Raw genomic sequence first — 25,395 nt, 5'->3', positions numbered from 1 at the left:
TGAGTCAGCAGAGAAGAAAGCCAACCACTTCCTAGGCTGTATTAGCAAGGGTGCAGCCAGTAGGTCAAGCACTGTGATTATTCTTCCCTCTGTGGGACTTGTCAGACCACATCCGGAGTCCTGGGTCCAGTCTGGGGCTCCCCAGAATAAACAAGACGCTGACATACTGGGGCAAGTCCAGTTTAATGCCAGCACGACTGCTAGGGGTGCTGTGTTTGTTCAGCCTTAAGCAGAACGCCAGCTCAGGGGACGTACTGCTGCTCTCCACCACTACCTAATGGGAGGATGCAGAGAAGCTGGAGCCACACTCTCCTCGGACAAGCACGGTGATAGCACAGAGGCAACAGACTCAAACTGGAACACGGCAAAATCTCTTCAGGTACAGGAAAAAACATTTTACTATCCCGTGTGGTCACAGGGTAGAACAGCTTGCTCAGCAAGGCTGTGAAATCTCCATCTCTGAAGCTATTCAAAATACAACTGGACAATTCCCTGAGCAACCTGACCTAAATGGATTCAGCTTTCAGCAAAAAGCCAAACTACATGGCCCTCCAGAGATCCCTACCGACATAAATTAGCCCATGAATATACGAACCAAGAACAACCTATATTTTTGTCAGCAGATGGCAATATCAGCTAAATTCCAGCAGTATAATGTGCACTAAACAGCCACAAAGGCAACAAAGTAGTGGGGAAATAAATCAGAGAGAAGCAGCACACAAATGTCACACCCTGCTTGTCTTCCTGTGTTTCCTTCGAGACGGATCCCAAACAGATCAGCTGAGTGGAATCTCCATACTCCCAAATGATTGCAACACCTGTCAGGCCACCTGATGTCACCACATCGGGAACAAACAGAATTCGGCAAGACAAATTCACCAGCAGTAGAGTCGCTGTGAAATCAACACTGAGAACTGATTTTCTGCCACGCAACCTGAGCCACCTTGCTCAGGGATTATTTTTATTGTAGCCGTGCCGTAATAGCAGCTAGCCATGCGGTCAAACACACGTGGGATCGTGAGACGAATGCTTTGAAATCACGGATTGATAACTTTAAAGCAAAATTAAGAAGCTTTTGCCTAAGCTGGGATTTTTGAGACTACTTAGGCATTTATGAACTATGTGATTAATACTTCTATATTATAAAAACCTGCTAGCATACTGCTGATACAACATATGTGGAATATTTCATTTTGAAGAGGCACAGCTTGGCTCTGACGAAATCGAAGCAATGCAGTCGCCACTAAACCTCCACTCGCAGGGAAACAAACAGGCTGCCGCGGGTGCAGCTCACACCAGGCGGCCGATCATGAGACCCCAGCAGATCACAAGACCAGACTAAAACAAGAAACGATGAGTAGGTCGGGTGTCAGCCCCGAGTTCCCTCCAGTGTATTTGCAACCCTAGGGCCCTGGGTGCGCTCCTCACCCCAGGAGGTGACTGTGTGGGTGCCCATCGGGGCGAGGCACCCACTGGGGCGAGACACTCGTCCGAGTGAGGGGCACATTGTGGTGAGGTGCCCACCAGAGCGAGGGATCCATTGCGGTGAGGTGCCCATGGGGGTGAGGTGCCCATGGGGGTGATTTGCACACGGGGGTGAGGCGCCCATGGGGGGGGACCAGACACCCCGTTTCCTCCGCTTCTTCTCTTGCACCACCGGCCCTGAGGAGACCCATGCGGGTCTGACCCAGCGCCCAGACCCCCCTCGTCGCCCCACCAGGGGACCCCCAGCAGGGTACGTGTATGACCCAGCCGTGTATGACCCAGCCGCCTCCCTGCCTCCCTCCCCCCCTGTCTCCCGCCGCCGGGGCCGGGCGGTGGCGTGAGGCGCGGCCCCGCCCCGCGGCCGGGGCGAGGCGGGCGGTTGGCGGCGGATGCCGGGCACGGCCCCTCGGCCCCCGCCGCTCCTCCTCGGGTCCCGGCGGCGGGGCCGTGAGCACAGCCCGGCCTGGGGAGGGCGGCCCTTCCGGACCTGCGCGGCTGCCGCTTCTTCTTCCCTCCTCTCTCCTCCCCCCGCTGCCGTCTCTCTCTTGCCGCTTCCCCGCTGCTGCTGCTGCGCCGCCGGCCCCCGCTCCCTTCCCCGCACCGCCATGGGGAGCCCGCAAGGCTGCCCCGGGCGGGGGCTGCTCCTCTTCCTCCTCCTCCTCCTGCTGCTGCTGTCCCCCGCACAGGTGAGTCCCTGCCGGGGAGCTGGGGCTGGGCAGCCGGGGTGCCCCCGCCGGGGATCGCCCGCCGAGGCCGCAAAAAGCAGCGGCTGCCCGGGCCGTGCCCCGGTTATGCAGTGCTCGGGGCGTGTGAGCGGCCGGGCAGTCGTACGTTGGTGGGGAGGCTCGCGAATGGCACCCGCCTGTCGTTTAGTCTGCTGTCGGAGGTTGGTAAGGAAAGCAAGAGCTTTCCGAAAGTAATCGGCTGTGCAGTGAGACCTGCTTCTCACTGAGGTACTCATATTGAGAGTGTACGCTTCTGTAAAGTCGCGGACTGAAATGAGTTGGGACTTCCCTTGCTAAGGTGCTCTAGGAAAAAGATTAGCATAAAGCTTTAAATCCTTTCTTCTCGGTCACATCTTGTTTACCTCGTGGTCCAAGGCAGGAGTGAGGTGCTCCACTTTTCTGGAGGAACACGGAGTACCTGGCGAGGTTGTGTCTTGTTTCTCGCCCCCCCCCCCCCCCCCCCCCCCCCCCCCCCCCCCAGCCAACTTAGAAACATGCTAAGTCAGGTTTTATGCTTAACCCTGTTCAAGCTGTCAAGTTCGTCATCCTGTGTGTGTGTGCTGAGGTCCTCCTGTTCTGGTATCCGCATTTGCTTTAAGGAGCTTGAACAGAAAACTAGAAGTTCCTTCTGTTGCAGCTGGAGAAGCTGATTCATTATTAATGGCTCGTGGTCTCCAGAGGAGTGGCTAATGAACTTCGCACCTTCCAAACACTCATTTCTGTAATGATTTTGGAGGGACATACCACGCAACATAGTGACGAGGTGTGCCCCGGGCTGGTACGGGAATGAAAAGATGCCATACAGAACTTCTGGTGACAGAAAGAGGGATGCTGAGCTAGGGGAACGTGAAACAAGTTCCCTTAAGGCCTGGGGTATCCTTGTAGAGGATGTGGCTTTGTGGTCCATAAGAAGTTAACGTGGTGAAAGTGACTTTACAGAATTAAAGCCTGCATGCCTAATGCAAGAAAGCAAAATTGGGTGGGGGTGTAGGGAAACTAAAACCTTGGACTTTAAATTTTTTTTAACTGTTACTTACAGCTGACCATTACACAAAGTGTCCTTGATATCTTTCAAAGAAGTTGATCCTTCAGTTAGACTGAGCCTACGTAGTGTTTGCTTGCAAGAGAGAGGCATCCTGAAGCTGAACTAGTGCTCTCTCAAGTGTACTGGTAGAATGTTTTCATGCTTTCAGTTGTGGTATGTGTAAACCGAAGTGCCATTTGACATCTTCCTTCTTTTTTGCAGTCAGTGAGCTAGAGAGGCATTTTAATTTGTATAACAGGAGGATTGCAACGAGCTTGAAGCATTTGGCCTATACAGGGTGTATCTTTCTCCCTCAACTGTGTGTGGGGCAGAGCTTGTGACAGGTAGCCTACTAGCTGAGTGTTAACTACCTATCTAAGAGCTACATTAAAAACCTTGGCTCCCTTATGCCTGGTTTTTTGTTTTGATTTGTTTTTGAATGTGGACTTACAGGAGGTTCAGTTGTTGTTTTTTCCCCTAAGTTAAGGAGTCAATTTCAAAACTCTTGAAACACTTTTTATTCTCTTACCAACTTCTTAGCATACAAGAGTTTGTCCAGTATACTTCATGCCGTCTGTTTCAGTTGATCTCTATAATTATGCTAAAACACAAGCTGTCAAATTAGTGGTTAAGCAAGGCTGGGCGCTTGTTTCCCATCAGACACTGGATCCCAGGCTGTAGAGTCAAATTAACTGGAATGTTCCTGAAATCCTTGCTGGCAGATGTTAGTGGCAGGTTGTGCTCAGTCTCAGACTTGTGGCCTGCAGTTCTGTGTGTGGTGTTACCTGGCCTGTGGTACGAAGGTCTGAAATGCCTTTGTGGAGGAACTTGCTCGTCAGGGACTGCAACATAACAAGTCTTACGGCCTTGCTCTGGAGCTGCTTCCTGGAAAATCTGGAGTGACTTGTTCATAGTCTGTCTGGGTGGAAGGTGGGGAAGATCTCTTAGAAGGGGAGAGGTGACTGAGGTGAATAGCACTTCGCTGGGCAGCAGCCAGAGCAATCCGTCTGGGTGTGGTGCAGTGTTGCTGCTGTTCCTCAGCAGGGCATCGGAGTTACTTTGGTGCAGATGGCCGTGGTTGCAGACAGCTGCTAGTTAGGGGCCTCGTGCTTTCTGAATCTGCTTGCAGAAGTGCATCTGTCTATTCCTCCAATAAAATCAAATCGCTGTCAGCTAACACCAGCTTGATCCCACAGATCACCACAACTATCATTGTTGTGGCTTTCTCTTCCTACTTGACCTGAACTTCCCGGTGATGTGCTTAGATAACTCCACAGCTAGGACTTGCTCTGCCTGACCAGGAGGACCTAATGATTTTGCCTTTCAGAAGGGAGCAGACACTTAACCTGTGGCCAGAGGAGCAAGAGGAACTTAGCTGACAAGGCTTGTCTCTGGATTCTTTGCTTCTGAACAAATTACTGGAAGAGATGCAGAGTAAGAATAGAAATCTGTAAAGCTTCCTTTAGTCCAGGGACCCCTCCTCTGACAGGGAGGGCTGTCAAATAATGTGCAGCTTCTGGGGCAGATCTGCAAGCTTAACCTAGTCACCTGTCTCCATAAGCCAACATTACCATTTATTAAAGATAACACAGTAGTACTGTGATCCCTTAGAGCTCAGTTTGTCAATCTAGTGGGTAATATCCACCCGCTATTAAGTGCGATGTGGACTAGATATGAATGGAGGGGAGTGGAGGAGGTATGTTTCTTGGAATAGCTTGTCTTGCCATGTAAGATCCCAGATGTACCATGCTAGACGAAGGAAGGGGAAGCAGCTGAATCTGATGCTGTTGCCTTTTCTATACATTAGTGATCTTAATTTGGAGAGCCAGACAATGTTCACTTGTCATTTGGTATTTGGAAGATTACAAGTAGTCTGTGTTTCTGTATACAACAGCATCGTTGTCCTTTGTCCACTTCACAGCGACATATTCATTGTTGATGGCTAATGTTTCTGGAGGCATTGGGGATTGTTGATTTGTTTCAACATGCCACTGAAGAAACTTGGACTGAAGGAAATGTGTTTATGATCTGTTGGAATGCTAGCTCAATTACAAACAAACGATAATGTCTGGGAATAGGAGAGCTGTAACAGAACCTTGGTAGAACGCTGTCAGTAGTCATGAAATGCTAATACATGCTTGTGTACAGGTTTATTAGGATTCCTGGAGTCCCGACATGAGGCGAAGCTTCTCTTCAAACATAGTTCTGCCAGAAGCACTGGAGGCCAGCGTTAGTGTACTGCAAGGTGGTTTCTGAGCTTGGGGGGGGGGGGGGCGCGCAGGGCAGGAGGGAACAGCTTTAATTTAAAGCCAACTTTTTATTGCTTGGGAGAATACTTATGGAAATCTCATTTCACAATATTGAGGACTTAATGTGATTCTCTAAAATACCTGCATTAGAGCCTCGTGGAGTACCTTGCCTTGTTTAGAAGGGAGCTTGATTCAACGCATTTCTCACTGCACCTTGGGACCAGAACTTTTACCCGGTTAAGTGAGGTGACAATTGTTCGCCCAGATCTTAACTGATGTAGAAGCCTGACTCTGCAAGCAGTACCTTTTGTTAACTGTGGCTTATTTACAACAACAGTTACTCATCTGTATCTTTTTCCTACCAGTGAGGAATGTTTTTCTGAAGGCGTGGAAAGAACAAAGTACTTATTTTATTCTCTAACTTACACTAGCCTTTACTAGAGGGTTTTTGGGGGAAGAACTTTCAGCTCTATCTTATCAGTGATGATGGTGTAAGTTATTTAGTAACTTGGGAGTATCTGTGGATACTGAACACCAGGAGACCAGCACTTTCCTATGCTTTGTGGCTGACTCAGGGATGAGCATGCTGTTAACTTGCTAATATCTGAGAGCTACGCTGATGTCATTTGAAGTTAACAGTCAAAAGTTTTGGTTGTTTTTTCATCCTTGCTTACTGACTTGGTTTGACCACTGTAAATCAAGTATCACTAGAGCCTTATCGGTTCAGGGAACAAATTCAAACTTTTATTAGATCCTGCTAGATCACAGCATGAGTGTCTAATCTTAGATTGTCACTGAAATTGAATGGTTGATGTTAACACTGAAATAAAATGGAGTATTCTAACTTGCAGTCCTAGGCCTAAGTGATCCTCTAGTAGTTAAGAGTAACTGACCTGCTCATGTTCTCTAAACAGGCTGAAAGTTTGAGAGAAACATGGTGTTTTTTTTTTTCTGTTTGAGGTTTTATCCATGTCAAACTTGAACAATGGGGCTCTAAATTTTTATTCAAATTTTTACAAGTGTAAACTGACCCTGATAAGCCAAAATAACTTGTCTTGATTTATTTTCTTGTGAAATATCTGAATACTTCTGTGTGTGTGACCAGGCTTGTCTTGTGCAAATACAAATTTTTTTTGTTCCATCCTGATGGCAGAAAACCTTGTGGGTGAATTTATAGACAACTACGTGATAACATAATACAGGCAGTGTTTTATTTTGTTGTGTCTGTGTAGTTATGTGAAGCTAACGCTTCCTTTGTTATGCAGATAACACTTGTAAAAGCAACAGAAGTTACTAGTCAGCCTGATGGGACAGCTGAAATTTACTTTAAAGTAAATCTTTCTGTGGAAGAAGTGCCCCCATGAAAAGTTTTTTGCGTTACCAGTTGCATAGAACTTTTCACTCTGGAAGTAGTTAAGTCTTTTCAGAAAAAGGAGGCTGATAACTTTTTTTTTTTTTTTAAATCAGGATGTGTTAAATTACAAACCTTCATGCAGCACAGAAGGTGTTCCGAAGTATGATTGCAAACCGTTCTAGACTAAACATGAAAGCCTGCACAAGATACAAGAAATACCTAATTCTGGCCTCACTGATGGTGGTAAACAGCTCAAATCTTTACCCTTTTGTGAGAATAATAGTGAATCTATGCTGCTGCTCGAAGAGATGGCTGAGTCATTTCTGACATGCAGACGCCAGAGCCTTCCCTCTACTAGTAGATATTTGCTATTAGAACTGGAATATGTAGGTGTAAGGAAGTAAATGGAGATAGTGACTTCAAACTCTGTTTGTTAGCTTAGATATTGTGTATTTATTTCATGCATGAACAAATTCACAATGTGTTTCTGTAACTAGTATCCAAGTTTTTATGGCAATTTAACTTTTTGGCTTATATTGGGTGTTAAACATCCAGTGTTTAAAAGCGCAACCTGAAGGGTTGCTTGCCAGCCCGTGTATAAGAAACGGGAACACTTGACAGCTGGTTACAGGTTTGGCTAGAAGAGATGCTGAAGTAGATGAATGAAGTAGTGATCTGGGTGAGTGGTACTTAAACTGATTTTTTTGGACCTAGTTTGTAGTGAGTAACTTTGAGCTGGGCTGTGTTGTCCAGGCTAAGTAAACGGAAAATGATTCTAACAAGTTCAGATAAATTGATTCTGTTCCCTGCAAAACATCCAATTGCTAACATGCTTTTTAAAGAATCCAGTGCCTAAAAATGCCTAGAAGTCCATAAAAATGGATACTGTGGGAGCACTGTTGTTGGTTCGGGTTGCTCTGGGGCATTATGAATACAGCCTTTCAGGGGCCTCTCTGGTCAGCAAACAGCGTTAGTCATGGTCAGGCACTAAGCGCAGCAGTCTGTCCTTGCCGTATAAGCATATGGTGTTTCCACAAATGCGAAGTCAAGGTTGTTTGGGAGATTAAAAAAAATAGGTCAGTTATCTCTGAAACTGTACCGTGCAGTCTTCTGATGAGAGCTTGCCGAAGCACAGGTGCTTCGCAAAACCCTGGAGCTGTTTTTGAACTTCTGCTATAAACAAGTTGTCGTTGTGTTGCTTCTTAAATGTTTTAATTTTCAGAGTAAATATTTTGGGGTTAGAATTTCAGATGTCTCTGTATTAGCTCTACTGAGCAGAAACAGAAGGCTTTCAAGGTTCTGTTGTGCTCTTTCTATTTCCTTCACTGTAGGCATTTAATAAAGAACGGTTTTTTGATTTTTTTTTTTTTTTCCCAGTAGTTCCTAAACCTAAGCATTTTTTAAGTGATGCCTAACACCTTTTTCTTACCACTGTAAGCTCCAATTCCGTCTTGCATATTTGGTTGTTGCATGTTTACATTTCCAAGTGCTGATGAAGAATATCCTCTGAATCTGTCACAATAAGTGGCATTTCTGTGGTGAATGCAGAGCTGTCAAGTTCTGGTTCACAATCCTTTATGCTGGTACTTCCTCAAAATCTCTTGCGGGGTGGCTGGGTTTGCAAGAAGGGCTAAAAGGTGGCAGGGAGAACTGAAAGCGTTGCATTTAAGCAATGTACTTCTCTCCCTGTACACTGACTCGTGCTCTGAAATGACAGTTTAACTCACTAATCGCATGCACTGTCTTGGTATGAAGAAACTCTTTTCTAGAGCACCTTTTATTTGATGATGAGGCTTTTTTTGTCTTCAGTAACTCTTCCACTTAGACTTAACTGTAGACAGAGTACTTGCTGCCTGTTGCTGGGCCGAGAAGGGAGGAAAGCTGAGCTGGAGATCAGGGTGTTAACGTGTGCCATGTCAATGCATGCTTTTCTTGGTGGGTGCTTTCTGTAGTACATACTCGGATTAAAATTACAAGAAGTTATCTAATCTGGACTGTAAGTGACCCTTGGAGTGGTAACATGCAAACTCCAAGTAGCTGAAGAATTCAGCAGTTGTTCCTTGCAGTTGATCAGTTACATCATGTTGTGTTAGGTACTTCCACAATCGTGTGTCTGGTATGGAGAATGTGGAATTGCATCCGGAGACAAGAGATACAACTGTGCTTACGACGGACCACCGATAGCACTACCAAAGGATGGCTATGACTTACTGCAGGTGAGCTTCTTCGGGAGATCTGCTAAAAACTATTTCTCTTACACCTTGGAGTTCTCTTGGACCTGTGTTATGACTTTTAGCTGTCTCATTCTGACTTGATCAGAAGGTAAACAGACTGTCATTTTGCAGGTGTAGATTGTAGTCCCAATGGTGTGAAGGTGATACACCACTGTTTCTATTCAGGGGTATGAGGTATCCAAAGCATGTGATCAACAGACTTGCACAAACAAAACTTTAAATGTAGGATTTCTTCACTTTCCTGCCTATTTTCTCACTGCTTTGAGCAATCCTTAGTCAGACTGTTATTAGCACCCTTCTGATTTGTGACATTTGTCAGTTATGTCCTTCAGATCTCTAAAAGACGAGACCGTAACTGTACTTTTTATCAGACAATCATTCCCAACCTATTCCTTAATTTGGAAAGTAATAACTGACACCAGTCATTCAGATGGAGCAAATTTGGGCAACGATCAGTCTCTTTAGCTGTGCCTGGTATGAGACCATGTGGCTGTATCTGGGCTTTAGCTGCCAAAGTGAACAAAACCAAACTTTAAAATCAAGTTTCTGGACTGGATGTACAACACGGGGTGGTATTGCCAGGCTTGTCTTCTGGCAGATGGTAGTTCCAAGCCCTAAAGTGTGAAATAGCTGTAAAGTTAAATGATGGTTTGGCTGGTAGCAGCGATGACTTAAATACGTAGGTGAGCTGACTGGTGTGTTGCGCTGCTTCAGAAGACTTAATGGACTATTCTTGTATGTTGCTAGTGGTTATACTAGTCTTAAAATAAATGCATCTCTTTTCTATAAACTGGGCTCTTCCAGGTGATCAGTGACTTTGGTTAGTGGCTTGCCTTTTGAGACTTACCTTCTGGATAGCATCAGATTCTGTACTAAAGGATAAGCTGCAGGAATACTTTCAACTTGGATAAATAAGTGTTGTCCACTTGCTAATAGACTCTCAAATACTATTATAATTCTATATATAGACCCTGGTGACTAAAGATCATCTGAAAGAGCTTTTTAAAGGAAGTGACGCTCTGAATAATGCATGTGATTCTTCTCTCCCTATTCCCTAGTGTATCTCGCTGTCTAAACTGATTATTTCTTTTATGCTTCTCCCACAGCAACAAATATTTTCTGAAATATGCTGAAATAGAACCCTCAGCTATAAAGAGTTTTTAATCTTAAATGTGCTTTTTCTTCCTCCCCCTGCACTGATCTCAATATTGTTTGTATTTAAGGAACTCTGTCCGGGTTTATATTTTGGCAATGTTAGTACCTGCTGCGATGTCCTTCAGCTTCAGACTTTGAAAAACAACTTGCAGCTGCCTCTACAGTTTCTTTCCCGGTATGCTAATGAATGGCTAAGCAGCTAGGGCTTTTTTTAACATCAGAAAGCACATCAAGCCACTTCTGTTGACTTAAACTGTAGAAGATGTGATATTTCAGTTAAAGGCTTATTGGAGTGAGCTCTTGTAAAAACTTCTTTTCTCCTATCAAGAGACTTTAACTCCATGAAACAACTGCAGTATGGGTTGAGTTAGCTGGTGGAATAAATACTAGCGTAGCTTGTCTTGAGCTACTGACAAAGTGTACTGTTCAATCTTCCTGGTAGCAGCACTTGTTTTCATTGAAGTTACAGTCGACTTATGCTTGTATCTGCTATTTGGGGCATGTAGAATCTTGCTAGTGAGTAATGTTCATACTTTTGCCTGGAGAGTATTAAATGATTTTAAGCACCAATTAATGTATGGATAATTTTGTACATATTTATATATATTAATATACATTTTAGATATAGATCTTAAATACTTTGTCACTGAACAGACTGTTTACAACTGTGGAGGTCAAATCTGATGTCTCATCTTTACCACTTAATCTGATTGCTGTTCATTGACTTTCCTACCCAGGTGTCCCTCATGTTTCTACAACTTGATTAACCTCTTCTGTGAACTGACTTGCAGTCCAAATCAGTCTGAGTTTTTGAATGTTACAAGCACCATACCTTATTATGATCCAGTTTCAAAAGAGAACAAAAGCAGCATTACAGAGCTGCAGTACTTCATTGGAGAAGGCTTTGCAAATGGTGAGTAGATGATGTGATACTTTACTTAGACCTTTATCAAGGTAACTCTTCTGGAAGAGTTGGGAGGGGGACAGCAGCCAACTCTGAGTCTTTTGAAGTGCAAGGCATCAAAGAGATGCCAGTAGGTCCCCCTCAAAACTGTTAGAACGCTGGCTTCTGTGTAGGTAGGAGACCCTTACACTGACACATAATAGTGTTTTTGAAGATTCAGATGTATAGATTTTCAGTGTCAATGTCTACTTGCTGTTAACCCTGATGACTTTATCTTCAGAAACACAAAGTTGTTGCTAACTGAATTTCCAAAGCCTGTTTGATATTGAAACTGGCTAGTGAGAATGGTAGTCAAGTTCATACATAGTGCATTTTCTCATTTCTGAGACGTTCGTTCTTCCTGAAACGAACTATTTTAGTCCAGTACAGAAAACCAAATCTTGTTTTTAGGAAAAAAATAAGTTCAGGTTGTATTGGTTTTATAGCAAGCTTAAAGCATTAATTCAGTCCTTGAGCATTTTGTATAGTAACCCATAATCAAGTTATGAGACACTTGAGAGACACTTGAAAGTCATGTAGGGCCTACAGGTCAAAAGTGCCTTGAATATCATTTAAGTTACAACTTCTTCTGAAAGAATAACTTGATATTAGGTTCCGTTCCTTCTAACAGTGAAGTAAGTTCTAGTGTAATGCAGGTTCTGCTGGCCTACATAGACTAAGATAGCCATAACAAAACACTACAATGTTTATTAAATAAAACTGAAAGCATTACTTCACTATCTTAAGATGTTCATCTTGAAAGCTATAAGCACTTTCTTTAAACATGGTGGATCTTTACTTTTTCCCAAAATCAAAATGCTCACCCAAATTCTAATGTTGGTTTAATGACTTCTGTCTTTATTCTTTCTAGCAATGTATAATGCCTGCAAAGATGTTGAGGCTCCATCAAGTAATGTTAAAGCCTTGGGGCTACTGTGTGGTAAGGAAGTCAAGGACTGCAATGCTACCAACTGGATTGAGTACATGTTTAGCAAGGACAATGGGCAAACTCCTTTCAGCATTATTCCTATCTTTTCAGGTAAAAAGAAAAGGGGATGGTCCTTGCTTGTCAAGCTTCTGTCAGAGGCTGCATACAGTAGACAACACGCTAATTTGTTAAACAGTTGCCCAGTAATGACTATATGCAGTCAGAGGCTTTCAAAGCAATGTAACGTAAACTGATCATCTTGGTTTGTGTGTGTTTTTTGTTTGTTTGAAAGTTGTACTTGTTTTCTATTCAGCTTCTTGCTATAGATGTCTAAAACTCATTAAGGGATGGGACCCATCTTAGGAAACTGAATAGTTTTTGTATTCTTTGGGGAAGTAGGGCAATGTCCTGATCCTTCAGGATTTTCGTAAGGAAACTGTTATGGGCTTCGGAGTCTGAATAGTTGGGGACAGAGGGTGCTTAACAATTTAAAAGTATTTCTATGACCCACAGCAACAAGGTTAACAGGTTGAAGTGTTTTAAAAACATGATTAGTTACCTAGTGAGTAGACGACTCTAAGTAGTTGCTATGCCTGCTATGGAAGATAGCGATGGTTTTATTCTTCTGCAGGGCTGAGAAAAGTCACTATGTGTAAAGGGGACTTCAACGTAAAGGGTTCATTTCATACACTGGGAAGCTTGTGTTGTGAAGGTGTGAATTCTATCTGGTAGTAAACTGGCTCTGCAATGTGTTATTTGCTTGTCATAGATGTTCCTGTCCATGGAATGAATCCTATGAACAATGCTACCAAAGGCTGTAATGAGTCTGTGGATGATTCAACAGGACCATGCAGCTGTCAAGACTGTTCAATTGTTTGTGGTCCAAAACCTCAACCCCCTCCATTACCTGCTCCTTGGCTTTTGTTTGGTTTGGATGCTATGTATGTCATCATGTGGATCACCTACATGGGATTTCTACTTATATTTTTTGCGCTTGTTTTTGGTATCTGGTGTTACAGGTAAAGCATTTAAAATGTTCAGCTCTGAAAGTAACTTGCCTTTTCCCAGACAACTTTGCCCAGTACAGAAAGCTTATGCTTTTCCTTCTAGGATCACCCAGCCAAAAGTCCTATTCTGTGACAGATGCTTAAAATTGCAAGGGCTGTTTTAACTCATAAAAGCATGTTGTAGAAAGTGAGTGCAAAAATCTGTTTAGGTGATGCAAAACTGGAGTGAGCTAGAAAATTCTAGTGATGGAGAGGCCTGTTTACCACATGCAGTGTTTCATAGAGTTGTTAAGGTTGGGAAAGACCTCTAAGATCAAGTCCAACTGTTAACCTAGCACTGTCAAGTCTAACACTAAACCATGTCCTAAACACCATATATACATGTATTTTGAATACAGCCAGGGATGGTGACTCAGCCACCTCCCTGGGCAGCCTGCTCCAACGCTTCATAACCCTTTCAGTGAAGAAATTTTTCCTAATACCCAGCTTAAACCTCCATTAGTCCTGGCTATTGTTAGATGTGAAAGCAAGTTATGTACAACGTGCTCTACTTTGTCAGGATATGTGGCTGGGAGAAGAATCACCGAAAGCTTCTTAAAGATAACAAAACTGTAAGAATTCAACTCGTGATCACTAGGAAAGAGCAGTATCTAGTATTGGTGGCCACATGCTATCATAGCAGACTAACAGTAACTTATATTTAGACTAACACTTGTAACAAAACAATGACTGCCCTATTGCAAATTGTCATGACTACTTCTGTCTTTCTGTTCTGAAAATACCAAACAAAGTGAGCTTCCAGAGATAACAGCATTTTGTAAAGTAAAGCACAGCAAGCAAGCTTCTCTGTGCTACACAATGCTCACCAGTAAAGAACACAATCTACTGTAGCTATAAATGTTTTGGAGTGGGTGTACTAGCCGTCCTGAGCAGTGGAAACCTATTAATATTTCTTGTTAGCATTTTCTAGAGGCTTCAGCCACCTAATGCCCTTAAGTAGGGTAGTGCTTTTCAATTATGACCCAGAATCCAAAATTGCTGTGTAACAAGCTGGATCTGGGCAGGGACAGTGGGTACAAAAAACTTGTGCCATGCTCAGCAGTCTTGTCTAGTAATCTTCTTGAGCCACATATATAAGAAACGAACCAGAATGGTGAGGGTGTCTGAGATGTGTGGTTCATAGCTGAAAATACCTGTCCATAATTAGGAGATCTAATGATGAGAATAATATGAACTATCTGCTATAGAACTTATCCGCTCTAGGTATTGGGAATGTGTGTGCAGCATACGTCTGTAAGAGTTCAATGCTGTAACTTGTCTGTCTTCAGGACGAAAAATAGCTTTATGTCTCTTGCCTTGCTGTGACATTTCTTTAACCTAAATGCATGTAACTTAAGGCATTTGACTAGTGAAGTCAAATATTTCTAATGCAGATGTCTTACTAATGTTACTGCATTAAGTTATGATCAGTTTAAGGAAGTTCTCTGTGCTGTTATAAACTTCTGTAGAGAACATGTTCTTGATCCAAGCTGGAGAAATTTAAGAAATCTGACAAGTCCATGGGTTGTTCAGAAGGATTAAAGAAGCTGGAGATTGCTTCAGTGGATGGTGATAGGAGGAACAAGATGCCTACCCATTCTGGAGGAGTCAAATGAAGAATTTTTTACTAGCATTGGTCTCTAGTTTTAGTGTACGAACACCAGAAGAAGCCCTTTTGGGAGGGATTGTGGTAACATAGCCTTTTCTTTTACAGGAGGCGGCACTTTGTCTCAGAGTACACACCAATTGACAGCAATATAGCCTTTTCCGTGAACTCTCACCGTGATAATGGTATGTCGTGCATAAGAGCAATAGATTTATTAACCTTGGCTTACATGCATCTGTCTCCTGTGAGGACACTTCAGTATTTTAGCTTTGCTAGCCCATATAATCCATTGTTACAGTACTATATTTCAGTCTTTTGGCTAGTTACCTCTCTTGGTGTAGAAGAGTGCTTAACCCTGTTTTGCTAGTTGCTGAAAGCCCTGACTGCACAGTTGAGTGCACAGTATGGGTGGGGATATGGTAATATGGAGCACTTAGAGTGCTTTGTATCCCTTCTGGGGTGCAGGAGAGGGAACACTGCTAAACTCAACTTATGTTCTGACCAGTCTGTGTCCATTCAAAGTACAGAGGTTGGCTGCGCTTCCCCTGCCATCAAAGAGTTGTAGATAAACTTGTATAGCAGCTGAGGTAGCTCATGTATTTTAATGGTCATGCATCTTCTAGATGCTTCCTGGCTTTATGTGCTTTGACTGCTGTCAAAGACCTTCCTGCATAAGAAAGAAGGGGCAGTATAGGTACAAACTGGCCTCTGCCCTTTGATCGCAAAGATTACTCCCTGGATTTGACTGTCAGTGTAGACCCTAGCTCTGTAGTGAGCATCAGGGGCAGAGTAAAATTCCAACCTTGTTAGTGTGCTGCAAGAAAATGTTGTTTAAACTGACTGAAACATTCCATGTTTACTTTTTTTAACAGGGAAAATTACCTGTGGTGAGAGGCTTGGCGAAAGGTTTGAGAATGGCCTGAGGATGACATTTACATCATGGGGTGCTTTCTGTGTCAGAAATCCACGTCCCGTTATTCTCTTCTCTGTGGTCTTCATTGCTATGTGCTGTTCAGGCTTTGTGTATATTAAAGCAACTACAAACCCTGTAGATCTCTGGTCAGCTCCAAGCAGCCAAGCCCGCAAAGAGAAGGAGTACTTTGACAAACACTTTGGGCCTTTCTTTCGTACTGAACAACTCATTATTCAAGCGCCAAACAGCCATCCAGACATCTTTTCACCTTACCCATCAGGAGCAAATGTGCCTTTTGGACCTCCACTCACCAAAGAAATTCTCCATCAGGTAACTGAGACTTCCCAAGAGCAAAGAACCAAACATTGCTAGCTGGTATAACAACATGGAGTTGGCTTCCATCTGTAAGGTGATGCGTCTGTCCAAGCAATCATTAGTTATTACTAGATATATCAAAACTCCTACTGTAAAATCCTTATATTATAATTCTTACTGTGAAGCCTCTTTCTGAAAACCTTATCTTGACCTCTTCTGATGGACTTGCAAGCTGAGTCCCAAGTAAATTTACTGTGAACACCTAAATAAAGTGACTTAGTCATGCACTCCTGTTGATTGTGCCATTGCCTCTGGAAATTTCTAGGAACATATTATGTACTTATTTCTGTCTTGCAAGGAAAATGCTTTCTTGTGCTGCTCTTATGTTAATTTCTTTTTTTTTTTTAGGTTCTAGATTTGCAGGATGCTATTGTAAACATAACTGCATCTTTTGACAATGAGACTGTAACGCTGAAAGACATTTGCCTGGCTCCTCTTGCTCCCTACAACAACAACTGCACTATACTGAGTGTACTCAACTACTTTCAGAACAGTCATTCTGTCCTAGATCATAGTGTTGGGGATGAGTTCTTTGTTTATGCTGACTACCACACTCACTTCTTATACTGTGTTAGGTAAGCAGTACTATTACTTATTCTTTAAATGGTAGGCAAGCTGGACTTTTGCTGACAAAACTAATTAGTACTGATGGACTCCTTGTGTTTTTACCACTTTTTCAATCCACAGTACTATGTGAAGTTGCAGATTAGTATAGCATGTTTGTCTTACTACTTTAGTACTTAGTGCTTCAGCAGGAGTTGTTTGAATCAGGTTTCAGGTTAATCTTGATTTGGTGCAGACACTGGCTGTGGTTTGCTTTGAACATGTTTCGTATGCTTTGAGTAATAAAGCTCTGGTAGAGAAGACAATCCTAAGACTTCTCTTAAGTTTATGTTGGGTAGAAGTCACTCCTTTCATTAGAAGCTCTAAGGAAGACACCTTTAAAACTGTATTTAAATTTAAAGCAAACATAGGATAGGTGCAATATATCACTAGCAGTTTAATATCGTTTCAAGTTGGTCAGTAATAACAGAATAGCTTTTTACTTTGTTTTTGTCTGGTGCTGCTGTGCTGAAGTTGTCAAGCATAAGCTGACAATTATTGCCGATTATCTCTTCAGGGCTCCAGCATCACTGAATGACACAAGCATGCTTCACGATCCCTGCCTAGGAACATTTGGTGGACCTGTCTTTCCGTGGCTGGTGTTGGGAGGATATGATGGTAGGTGGCAAAAAGTGTTGCACTCTAAGTCTTGAGAGTACTTAGTTGTTTGTTCTCTCTGGTGCTAAAGTTGATTTCTTGTTTAACAAGGCTATTTAAATGCACTCCAGAGAAAGCTGACTTCTTAAAAAACTTCTTAAAAAATTTGCAGTAAGTAAGGATGTTTTAACTAACCGGTCGGTTGACCAGTGCTGAAAATGAAGGCAGACAACTCCAGAAGTGCCAAATGCAAGCAGCCTGTTACAGGAACACACTTGACAAGCATGTAAGTGTTCTGTCTTACATGAAGTTTGAGCCTGCTAAAGGATCTCTAGTTTCTGGGGACTAGAGAAAGATGTGAAGTACCTCAAGCTAACATGCCAGGATGTGTATGTATCTGGGTTTTGAGATGGAATATTTTTTTCACTGGTCTGAAAAGGAAGCTTAAGATTAAGGTGTTCACAAAGGAAGCCCTTCCATAATTATTCTAAGCCAGAATTTCATTCCAGTAACTTATCCAGTTAAACAGCTTGATAGATACATCAAGCAAATGTGCTAGAACAGCCATGGAAGGCAAGTATTCAATTAACTTTAGATTCTTTTACTTGCTGTGACTAAAAGATAAGTATACGAGGATACAATGTTAGGAAGCCAGATCCTGTCTCTTATTAAGTCATAAGCACTAGTTATGTGATAGCACCTTGTCTAAGCATACAACTGTTTAATGTTAGGATACCATGAAAATGATAATGAATGATTACTTTAGAATATAGGAATGAATGATAAGCACTCCAGATTATTTCAGTAAAGTGTTTGAGAACTCATTGTGTTTGAACAGATTGCATTCAATAGAAATGTAGTGTTGGGACTGATTGAATACCCCTTAAAACTTAATTGCTCCTGCCAACACTGGAATGTAAGCTCTGTTTCATAATGCATGGCACTTTTTTCCTATTCTACAGGTGATAACTATAATAATGCTACAGCTCTTGTTATTACTCTTCCTGTTAACAACTACTACAATGACTCCAGAAAGCTAATGAAAGCCTTGGCATGGGAAAAAGAGTAAGTATGCTTCCTGTATTCTAAAATGCATACAGTACTTAAAGCAACCTTTAAACATAGAAGCATGCGAAACACCTCTGCTGTACTTGCAGTTGCTCTGTGTAACTACAGGGATGTTTTGAGAAGCAGCACAACCTGTAAAGGACTGACTGTTACTGGTCATGAGACTCGCTTAATCTGATATACTTAATTTGCTCTGAAGAGATAAGTTCTTGTCTTGTTAGTGACCATCTAGTTTAGTAGTACTTGCTGGTAAGTAGCTACAGAAAACTTGATGTGTTGCTCGTGTTAGAATTAGGCACTTCTTTCAATCTGCTCTACTGTAACCACCAGTGCAAAGGTACAGCATTATTCTGAAATTCTTAAACTGTCATTTTCTTAAAAAGCTATCTTCCAAATGAGGATCTAAAAAGCTTTCATTGTCTTCACCATACCGAAGAGCTGCTGTTGCCTTACACAGGCCAGCTGCTTTGGCGAATAGTTCAGATGAAACAAACTTCTGTTCTAGAAGGTCTGAGGCTAAGTGCAAGTATAACTAGCATCTGCATGCCTCACAAGCATCTCCCTTCATTTAGGGGAACTGAAATAAGGGTTAGTAAATTGTTCAAGTGCTGAAAGCAAGCTGTAGTCATATTTCATGTGTGTACTTATAGATCTAGCTTTGAGGAAGACTGCACTTTTGCTTTGAAATAGCTTACACAAGATACCTAGTTATCACCTACCTCTGGAGAGAACATGAAAAGTATTTCAGCGTAGCGTATTTCTAGTGCTTGGAGCCAAGTTCTAGGGATGTGTAGCCAGCATCCCCATCTCAGTATTACAGTTTTAAAAACGAGAAGTGTGCCTCAAAGTACTATTTGACCACAGTGCACTCCTGTACCACACAGATAATTCAAATTTGTCTTCAGCCAATTTACAAGCCTTTTCTACAAGGTGTTTTATTCTTTAAAGTGTGACTGACTCTCCTCTCTTTTTAGGTTTATTAACTTCTTGAGGAACTATCATAATCCAAACTTGACTATATCGTTCTCTGCTGAACGGAGTATTGAAGATGAAATCAATCGTGAAAGCAATAGTGATATCGGCACTGTTTTGATAAGCTATATTGTAATGTTTGTGTACATCTCCATAGCTTTGGGACATATCCAGAGCTGGAGAAGACTGCTGGTATGTTTATAGTTCTCGTTGCTTCTAAACACTGAAGTTACAGCTTGCTAAGTAGCTTTTGCAGTAGTTTTGCGGAACACTTGCATTCAATCCTGTTATAAAGCCTTGAGTCCTCTTTTGACTTAGAGCTGGGGGAAACTTTTTGTTACACTTGACAGTTCAGATGTTATTCACCTCCTCAACTAGATCTATTTTCACTTTGTATGTGCAGTTAGCTACAAGTTTTAAGGCTCCAGGTTTAAGTACTGTCTCTTCTGGGGCGGGGGGGCTGAACAGAAGTAAGTTTCTTACTAACTCCATTCTACAAAAGAATGTAGCTTTCTGCCTTTGCTATAGTCTATCCTATGTGGTGGTGCTGATTTGGTTAACAGTTATTACAACTTTTTTTTTAGGTGGATTCCAAGATCTCCCTGGGTATTGCAGGCATCCTGATTGTACTGAGCTCAGTGGCGTGTTCTATAGGCATTTTCAGTTACTTTGGAATCCCGCTGACACTGATTGTGATAGAAGTCATTCCCTTCTTGGTGCTGGCTATTGGGGTGGACAACATTTTTATTATAGTGCAGACACTTCAGGTATTTATTTTTTGTGGTTTTCTAAATGTGTATTTCTTATTTTTGAAGGGTGTTACTTTGGAGCCAAGTCCTCTGTACTCTAGTGCTCATCCCAGTCTGAGCAGCTCTGGAATATCAGGGGACATCTAGTGGTCTTGGAGAAAGCCAAGATTATATGAAATTGCCATATCCCACTCCCTTCACTCCTTCCCCCAAAATGTGGAAACTCCTGCTCATTCTTAGCTGTCAGCTGATATCAAGCTTGTTTATTATGGCTTCTGGTCCACATACTAAGGATATAAAAATGAATAATTTTAACATCTCTCTTCGGTACTTGCAGAACTCTGCTACTATTTTGATCACTTGTAATTCTAGTGCACTGTGAGTAGTAATTGTGTAGTAAGCTAGACGCTTAATACCAGGAACTTTTGGCACCAATATTTAATGGGTGGGTAATCAGCTTTGTAGTTTAACAGGCTTGATAACACACCAAAAAAAAAAAACAACAAACACCTGGCATTGCTTTTGGTGAGTGTGTGGTTTTGGCTGAAGCATTGAACTTGCTTTAAACCTACCCTAAAATACAGTAGTAAGGCAACAGGGTGGGATTTTAATGTTGTTTTTATATTAGAATCAGTTTATGTAACTTATGGTAACGTGGCAATGATGATTTTGGATGTTTGAATATTTAAAACAATGTGAATGTTTTTTTTAATTCCATGATTCCTAATAATTTATTATCTTAAAACAGAGAGATGAACGCCTTGAGGGTGAAACTCTGGATAAACAGATTGGCAGAGTCTTGGGAGATGTGGCACCTAGTATGTTTCTGTCATCTTTTTCTGAGACTGTAGCATTCTTCTTAGGTAAGACCCTTATCTTCAAATGATTCACATCATACCTGCATATTGTAAGAATAAATGCAAAGCTAAAATATTTAAACAAAGCAAAAGCTCCCTTATGGAGGAAGCTTAGCTTAGCTTTTTATTGCTATAATCAGGTTTAACTTTACCTCTGCTGGGACAGGCCAGTGTAGCTCTAAGACCAGCGGAGTGAGGCCGCATTCTACACTAAGAACTTGACATTCAGAATTAGATCCTTTTGCTTAAAAGACAGGAGCTTTGTACCATATTTGTAGCAACTAAAGTCTAAATTGGATACTGGGAATATTTCAAATATAAGCGTATGTTGACTCCTATATGGCATTCAATCGTTTTTCCACTGATTGGGCAAAGGTGCCCCAGTGATAAAAATCTATTTGAAGCTCACCCTTAGCGTGTTAGAGGCACCCTTGAAGTGTAAATGAGCTGTCCTTCAAAATGAGCTTGGTTTACTCCTAGTGTAACTTGCCATTGGTTCTCCAACAGGGGAGGGAGCTTACTTGTTTAACAAACTGGTTCACTTCCTTCAGGGACACTGTCTACCATGCCAGCAGTCCGCACGTTCTCCCTTTTTGCTGGAATGGCTGTACTCATAGATTTTATTCTTCAAGTCACCTGCTTTGTAAGTCTCCTGGGCTTGGATATTAGGCGTCAAGAGGTGAGTATAAATGCTTCTCTAACCACTGTGTGATTGGGATGGCGTCCTCTGCTGAACTACTAAACCCGGCATACTTTGCAATTCATTTTCAGAGGAATAGACTGGATATTCTGTGTTGTATCAAAGGCAGTGAAGAAACAAGTGGGGTGCAACGTTCTGAGAGCATCTTATTTTTGTTCTTCAAAAACCTGTATTCTCCATATCTGCTTAAGGACTGGATGAGACCGATAGTGGTATGTACACTCTGCTTACAGTTGGCAGTCATCTAAACTTAAGCAAGAATGTTGAGCCTGAAGGCTTTATACTGAAAAAAAAATACTAAACACAATAAAACAAATGAAATTTCTAGCATTTCTTTCTGCCAGCATTGGTATTGGAATGAGTTTGTATACTTGCAAGTGCTTGATCTTGGATTGTTCAAGGCCCAAATTTAATAGAGTTGTATTCATAACAATCAAATCATCTCAGGAGTATGTCAACATGTCATCTCCCACGCTGTATGAATCCAGTCTTGCTGTTGCTGGAGAATGATGCTTAATTCAATTAGAGGTTACTGTGCTTTTTTACAGAAGGTAGTTAGTGTATCTTTAACTGCTGCCTTCTATGTATAAATTGGCCCTTACCTAACCAGTCCCCTCTGTGGCCCTAGATTTTACTGTTACTGTAGTACTAAGCCTGGGTAGCACGCTTCAGCTAGAGCCTTTTTGCATCATTGCTATTAACTTAGTAAATTATTTCTAGAATGCTATTGCCTGTTGTTTCTGCACAGTTCTCACTCCCTGAATCTGCTTTCTTCGCAGATTGCCTTGTTTGTGGGCGTTCTGTCATTCAGTACAGCAGTTATGCACAATGTAGAGATTGGACTTGATCAGTCTCTTTCAATGCCAGATGTAAGTCTTAAAATCATGTCTCTGCTCAGCAATTTGAGGCTGAATGGAAAGCTTGAAATCCTGTTGTGCCTCTTCAATATTATGTAACAGTAACTGAAAACTTTACCCTTTAAGGACTCCTATGTAATGGATTACTTCAGCCAGCTCAGCAAGTACCTGCATGCGGGTCCTCCTGTTTACTTTGTTCTTGAAGAAGGGCACAACTACACCTCTCTGGAAGGGCAGAACATGGTGTGTGGTGGAATGGGATGTAATAATGATTCACTTGTCCAGCAAATCTTCAATGCTGCAGAAATCAGTAGCTAGTAAGTATTTCGTGCTTTTCTCTGTGTGGTTATATGGAAGAGATGTCACTGACCAGTGTGTCCTGTTAATGTAGCTTAGGTTCAGCTGGTGATTGTGCAACTGACACTATAGTGCTTGCTTTATACTGTGGTTTATGGAAGGGAGGAAGGGGAAAAAGCTGTGGTAATCTTCCTAGAATGAGGCTAAATCCTGTCTGGACTGGTGGGATGTATTGATGCACTTAGATGTGGAAAAAGGACTCGGTCCTTCAAGGAATCGGGAATGGTAGTAGGAAAAGTTCATGAAAATCTCTCAGTATGACTCAGCTTTCCTAGGAAATCACTTGCATGGTCAGCTTCTAAACTTGGTCAATAAACTAGCCTAATATTCTGGCAGCTAAGTGAGAAGTGCGTCTGGAATACAGTAAACATAACTGAAGAAAGTCTCTTCTAAATTCTCTTCAGTGGAGTGTTTTTTTTTTTTTTCTTCCTTCAGCCTGACTGAAGGAGGAGCCTTGCTTGACAACAGGCAATGATATCCGAGATGGGATGAGGCATGAAGTGGGCAGGGGAAATGGAAAGCTGATACTGGCAATGGAGCTCAAATACAGGGAAGAAGCTCCCACTGTTTGCTAGCTGCAGTGTTACAAGCAAGACCAGCTCTTGGATGAGGTCCTAGAGCAGGGGACTACAGGGTGAACTAAGGAGCTTGCACCAGAATGAGTTGAAGTAGAAAGAACTGGCACTAGAGAGATCAAGAGATGCGTTCTGGAATTAAATATTAAATTACTAATGAGTGTGCTATTTTGTTAGTACAAGGATAGGCTATGCTCCATCATCCTGGATTGATGACTACTTTGACTGGGTGAAGCCACAGTCATCCTGTTGCAGAGTCTACAATACCACCGGACAGTTCTGCAATGCTTCAGGTACTAGCATCTACCTTGTTGCCAGGGGATTAGCTTGGCTGAAGTTTCACAGCCAAAACACTTTATTGTGGTATGAGTGAGGTGAAGAGCTTTCCTTTCTGTGAGTAGGAACCTATTGAGCTGCCCTCTAATTTGTTTGAACTGCTGTTTGAGTGAACTTAAATATTCTGCTGGAATGCTGCATGTTGAAGATGGCTTACCTAGACAGCCAATGCAATGACTATTTCAAGAATAATTTGTTATGAAACTTTGATCTCTGTGCTCTAATGAAACCAGCAGAAGCTTTCTATCCCATTTCTGTTGAAATTCTTGAGTTTGATACAATCCTTCCTGGGTCTGATGTAGATAGTACAAAAGTAGCTAACAGTTGTCTTGAAGACTTTGCCTTAGTAGTAGCAAATGCAAAAACATGACTGCAGATTTAATACAGAATTGTAGGGCTGTTCAGTTGTCTCTTCCTCAAAAATGCTTTTTAAAGAATTATGTTTCATATTATTTCAAGCCAGAAGTTAACTAGTTTAGTTAAGACAAAGAATATTTGATCCTGTAGCCAACGTGATTTCGGTATTTCTGCAGTCACTGATCCATCCTGTATTCGTTGTCGACCACTGACTCAAGAAGGCAAGCAGAGACCACAAGGCCAAGACTTCATGACATTTTTGCCAATGTTTCTCTCTGACAACCCTAATCCTAAATGTGGCAAAGGGTAAGAGCTATATTCCCCATATCTTGCTTAGACCAATGTCAAAGATGCTTGCGGTAGAAGTGTGGCCCTTCTGTGTATGCCTGTCAGGATGACTACCTAACGTTCCTCTAAAATTTATACAAACCATCTAAGTCTCACCTGTTTTTATAGTATTTTCTGAAACAAAACTGTGAAAACAAATGCATTGTCAAACAAATGGAACAGCAGTTTCCCTCCCCATATAAAGAAACAAGTTCTATAGTCTAGTGTATCCTGTGTAATCTTGAAATTTGCAAGGTTTCAGACCACAACAGTATCAGCTTTGGAAACTGTTAGAAACAAGGATATATATGTTATAAAAGTAATAAATATGACTGGTGTTCATTGACATGTGAAATTCTGTTTATACAGAGGACATGCTGCATATAGTTCTGCTGTCAACTTTATAAACAACAAAACTGATGTTGGAGCAACTTATTTTAGTACTTACCATACTGTACTGAAAACATCATCTGATTTTATTGACGCCATGAAAAAAGCTCGAATTATAGCAGACAACATTACTGAAACCATGGGCATCAAAGAGAAGAACTATCGCGTGTTTCCTTACAGGTATGCTTAGATCTTTCTTACTGTAGCGGCATATTTAACTTGCACAACTGAGAATTACTAGCAAACAACACCTTAGAAACTTGTCTTCTGCTTTGTCTAAGAGAAGAAAAATTGGTTTTACTAAAAAAAAATCCAGGAGGAAAAAAGACTTATGTCCAGCACTAATTTATCTTTAGGCTGATAACTAAAATCAAGAAGCCTCTCCTTCGCTACAGGATAGAGCTCAGGATTCAACTCAGGAATAGAGCTCAGGATTCAACTCAGGAATAGAGCTCAGGATTCAACTCAGGAATAGAGCTCAGGATTCAACTCAGGAATAGAGCTCAGGATTCAACTCAGGAATAGAGCTCAGGATTCAACTCAGGAATAGAGCTCAGGATTCAACTCAGGAATAGAGCTCAGGATTCAACTCAGGAATAGAGCTCAGGATTCA

The 25,395-nt window shown here is 41.9% G+C and overlaps 1 protein-coding gene across 2 annotated transcripts in view; it reads left to right on the top strand.

The window, feature by feature from the left end:
• Positions 1 to 1,859: 1,859 nt before the first annotated feature.
• The window catches only part of NPC1 (NPC intracellular cholesterol transporter 1), a 28,922-nt gene continuing 5,386 nt past the window's right edge, over positions 1,860 to 25,395 (top strand). Inside the window, exons 1-21 of one of the 2 annotated variants that reach the window (XM_035564071.2) lie at positions 1,860 to 2,171; positions 8,931 to 9,053; positions 10,295 to 10,401; positions 10,964 to 11,139; positions 12,041 to 12,208; positions 12,867 to 13,116; positions 14,858 to 14,934; positions 15,622 to 15,992; positions 16,386 to 16,612; positions 17,158 to 17,258; positions 18,200 to 18,302; positions 19,280 to 19,469; positions 19,862 to 20,044; positions 20,775 to 20,889; positions 21,435 to 21,562; positions 21,655 to 21,795; positions 22,363 to 22,452; positions 22,567 to 22,757; positions 23,550 to 23,665; positions 24,242 to 24,371; positions 24,762 to 24,962. In XM_035564071.2, the coding sequence (XP_035419964.1) occupies positions 1,875 to 2,171; positions 8,931 to 9,053; positions 10,295 to 10,401; positions 10,964 to 11,139; positions 12,041 to 12,208; positions 12,867 to 13,116; positions 14,858 to 14,934; positions 15,622 to 15,992; positions 16,386 to 16,612; positions 17,158 to 17,258; positions 18,200 to 18,302; positions 19,280 to 19,469; positions 19,862 to 20,044; positions 20,775 to 20,889; positions 21,435 to 21,562; positions 21,655 to 21,795; positions 22,363 to 22,452; positions 22,567 to 22,757; positions 23,550 to 23,665; positions 24,242 to 24,371; positions 24,762 to 24,962 (3,485 nt within the window). In that variant the 5' untranslated portion in view covers positions 1,860 to 1,874. The remainder of the gene's footprint in view (positions 2,172 to 8,930; positions 9,054 to 10,294; positions 10,402 to 10,963; positions 11,140 to 12,040; positions 12,209 to 12,866; positions 13,117 to 14,857; positions 14,935 to 15,621; positions 15,993 to 16,385; positions 16,613 to 17,157; positions 17,259 to 18,199; positions 18,303 to 19,279; positions 19,470 to 19,861; positions 20,045 to 20,774; positions 20,890 to 21,434; positions 21,563 to 21,654; positions 21,796 to 22,362; positions 22,453 to 22,566; positions 22,758 to 23,549; positions 23,666 to 24,241; positions 24,372 to 24,761; positions 24,963 to 25,395) is intronic. The other variant, XM_035564073.2, reaches the window with a different exon arrangement.

Source organism: Cygnus atratus, chromosome 2 (genome assembly GCF_013377495.2).
Source record: "Cygnus atratus isolate AKBS03 ecotype Queensland, Australia chromosome 2, CAtr_DNAZoo_HiC_assembly, whole genome shotgun sequence".
NCBI lineage: Eukaryota > Metazoa > Chordata > Aves > Anseriformes > Anatidae > Cygnus > Cygnus atratus.
The sequence above is the reverse complement of the archived record's forward strand: the minus strand, read 5'-3'. Positions and strand labels throughout refer to the sequence as shown.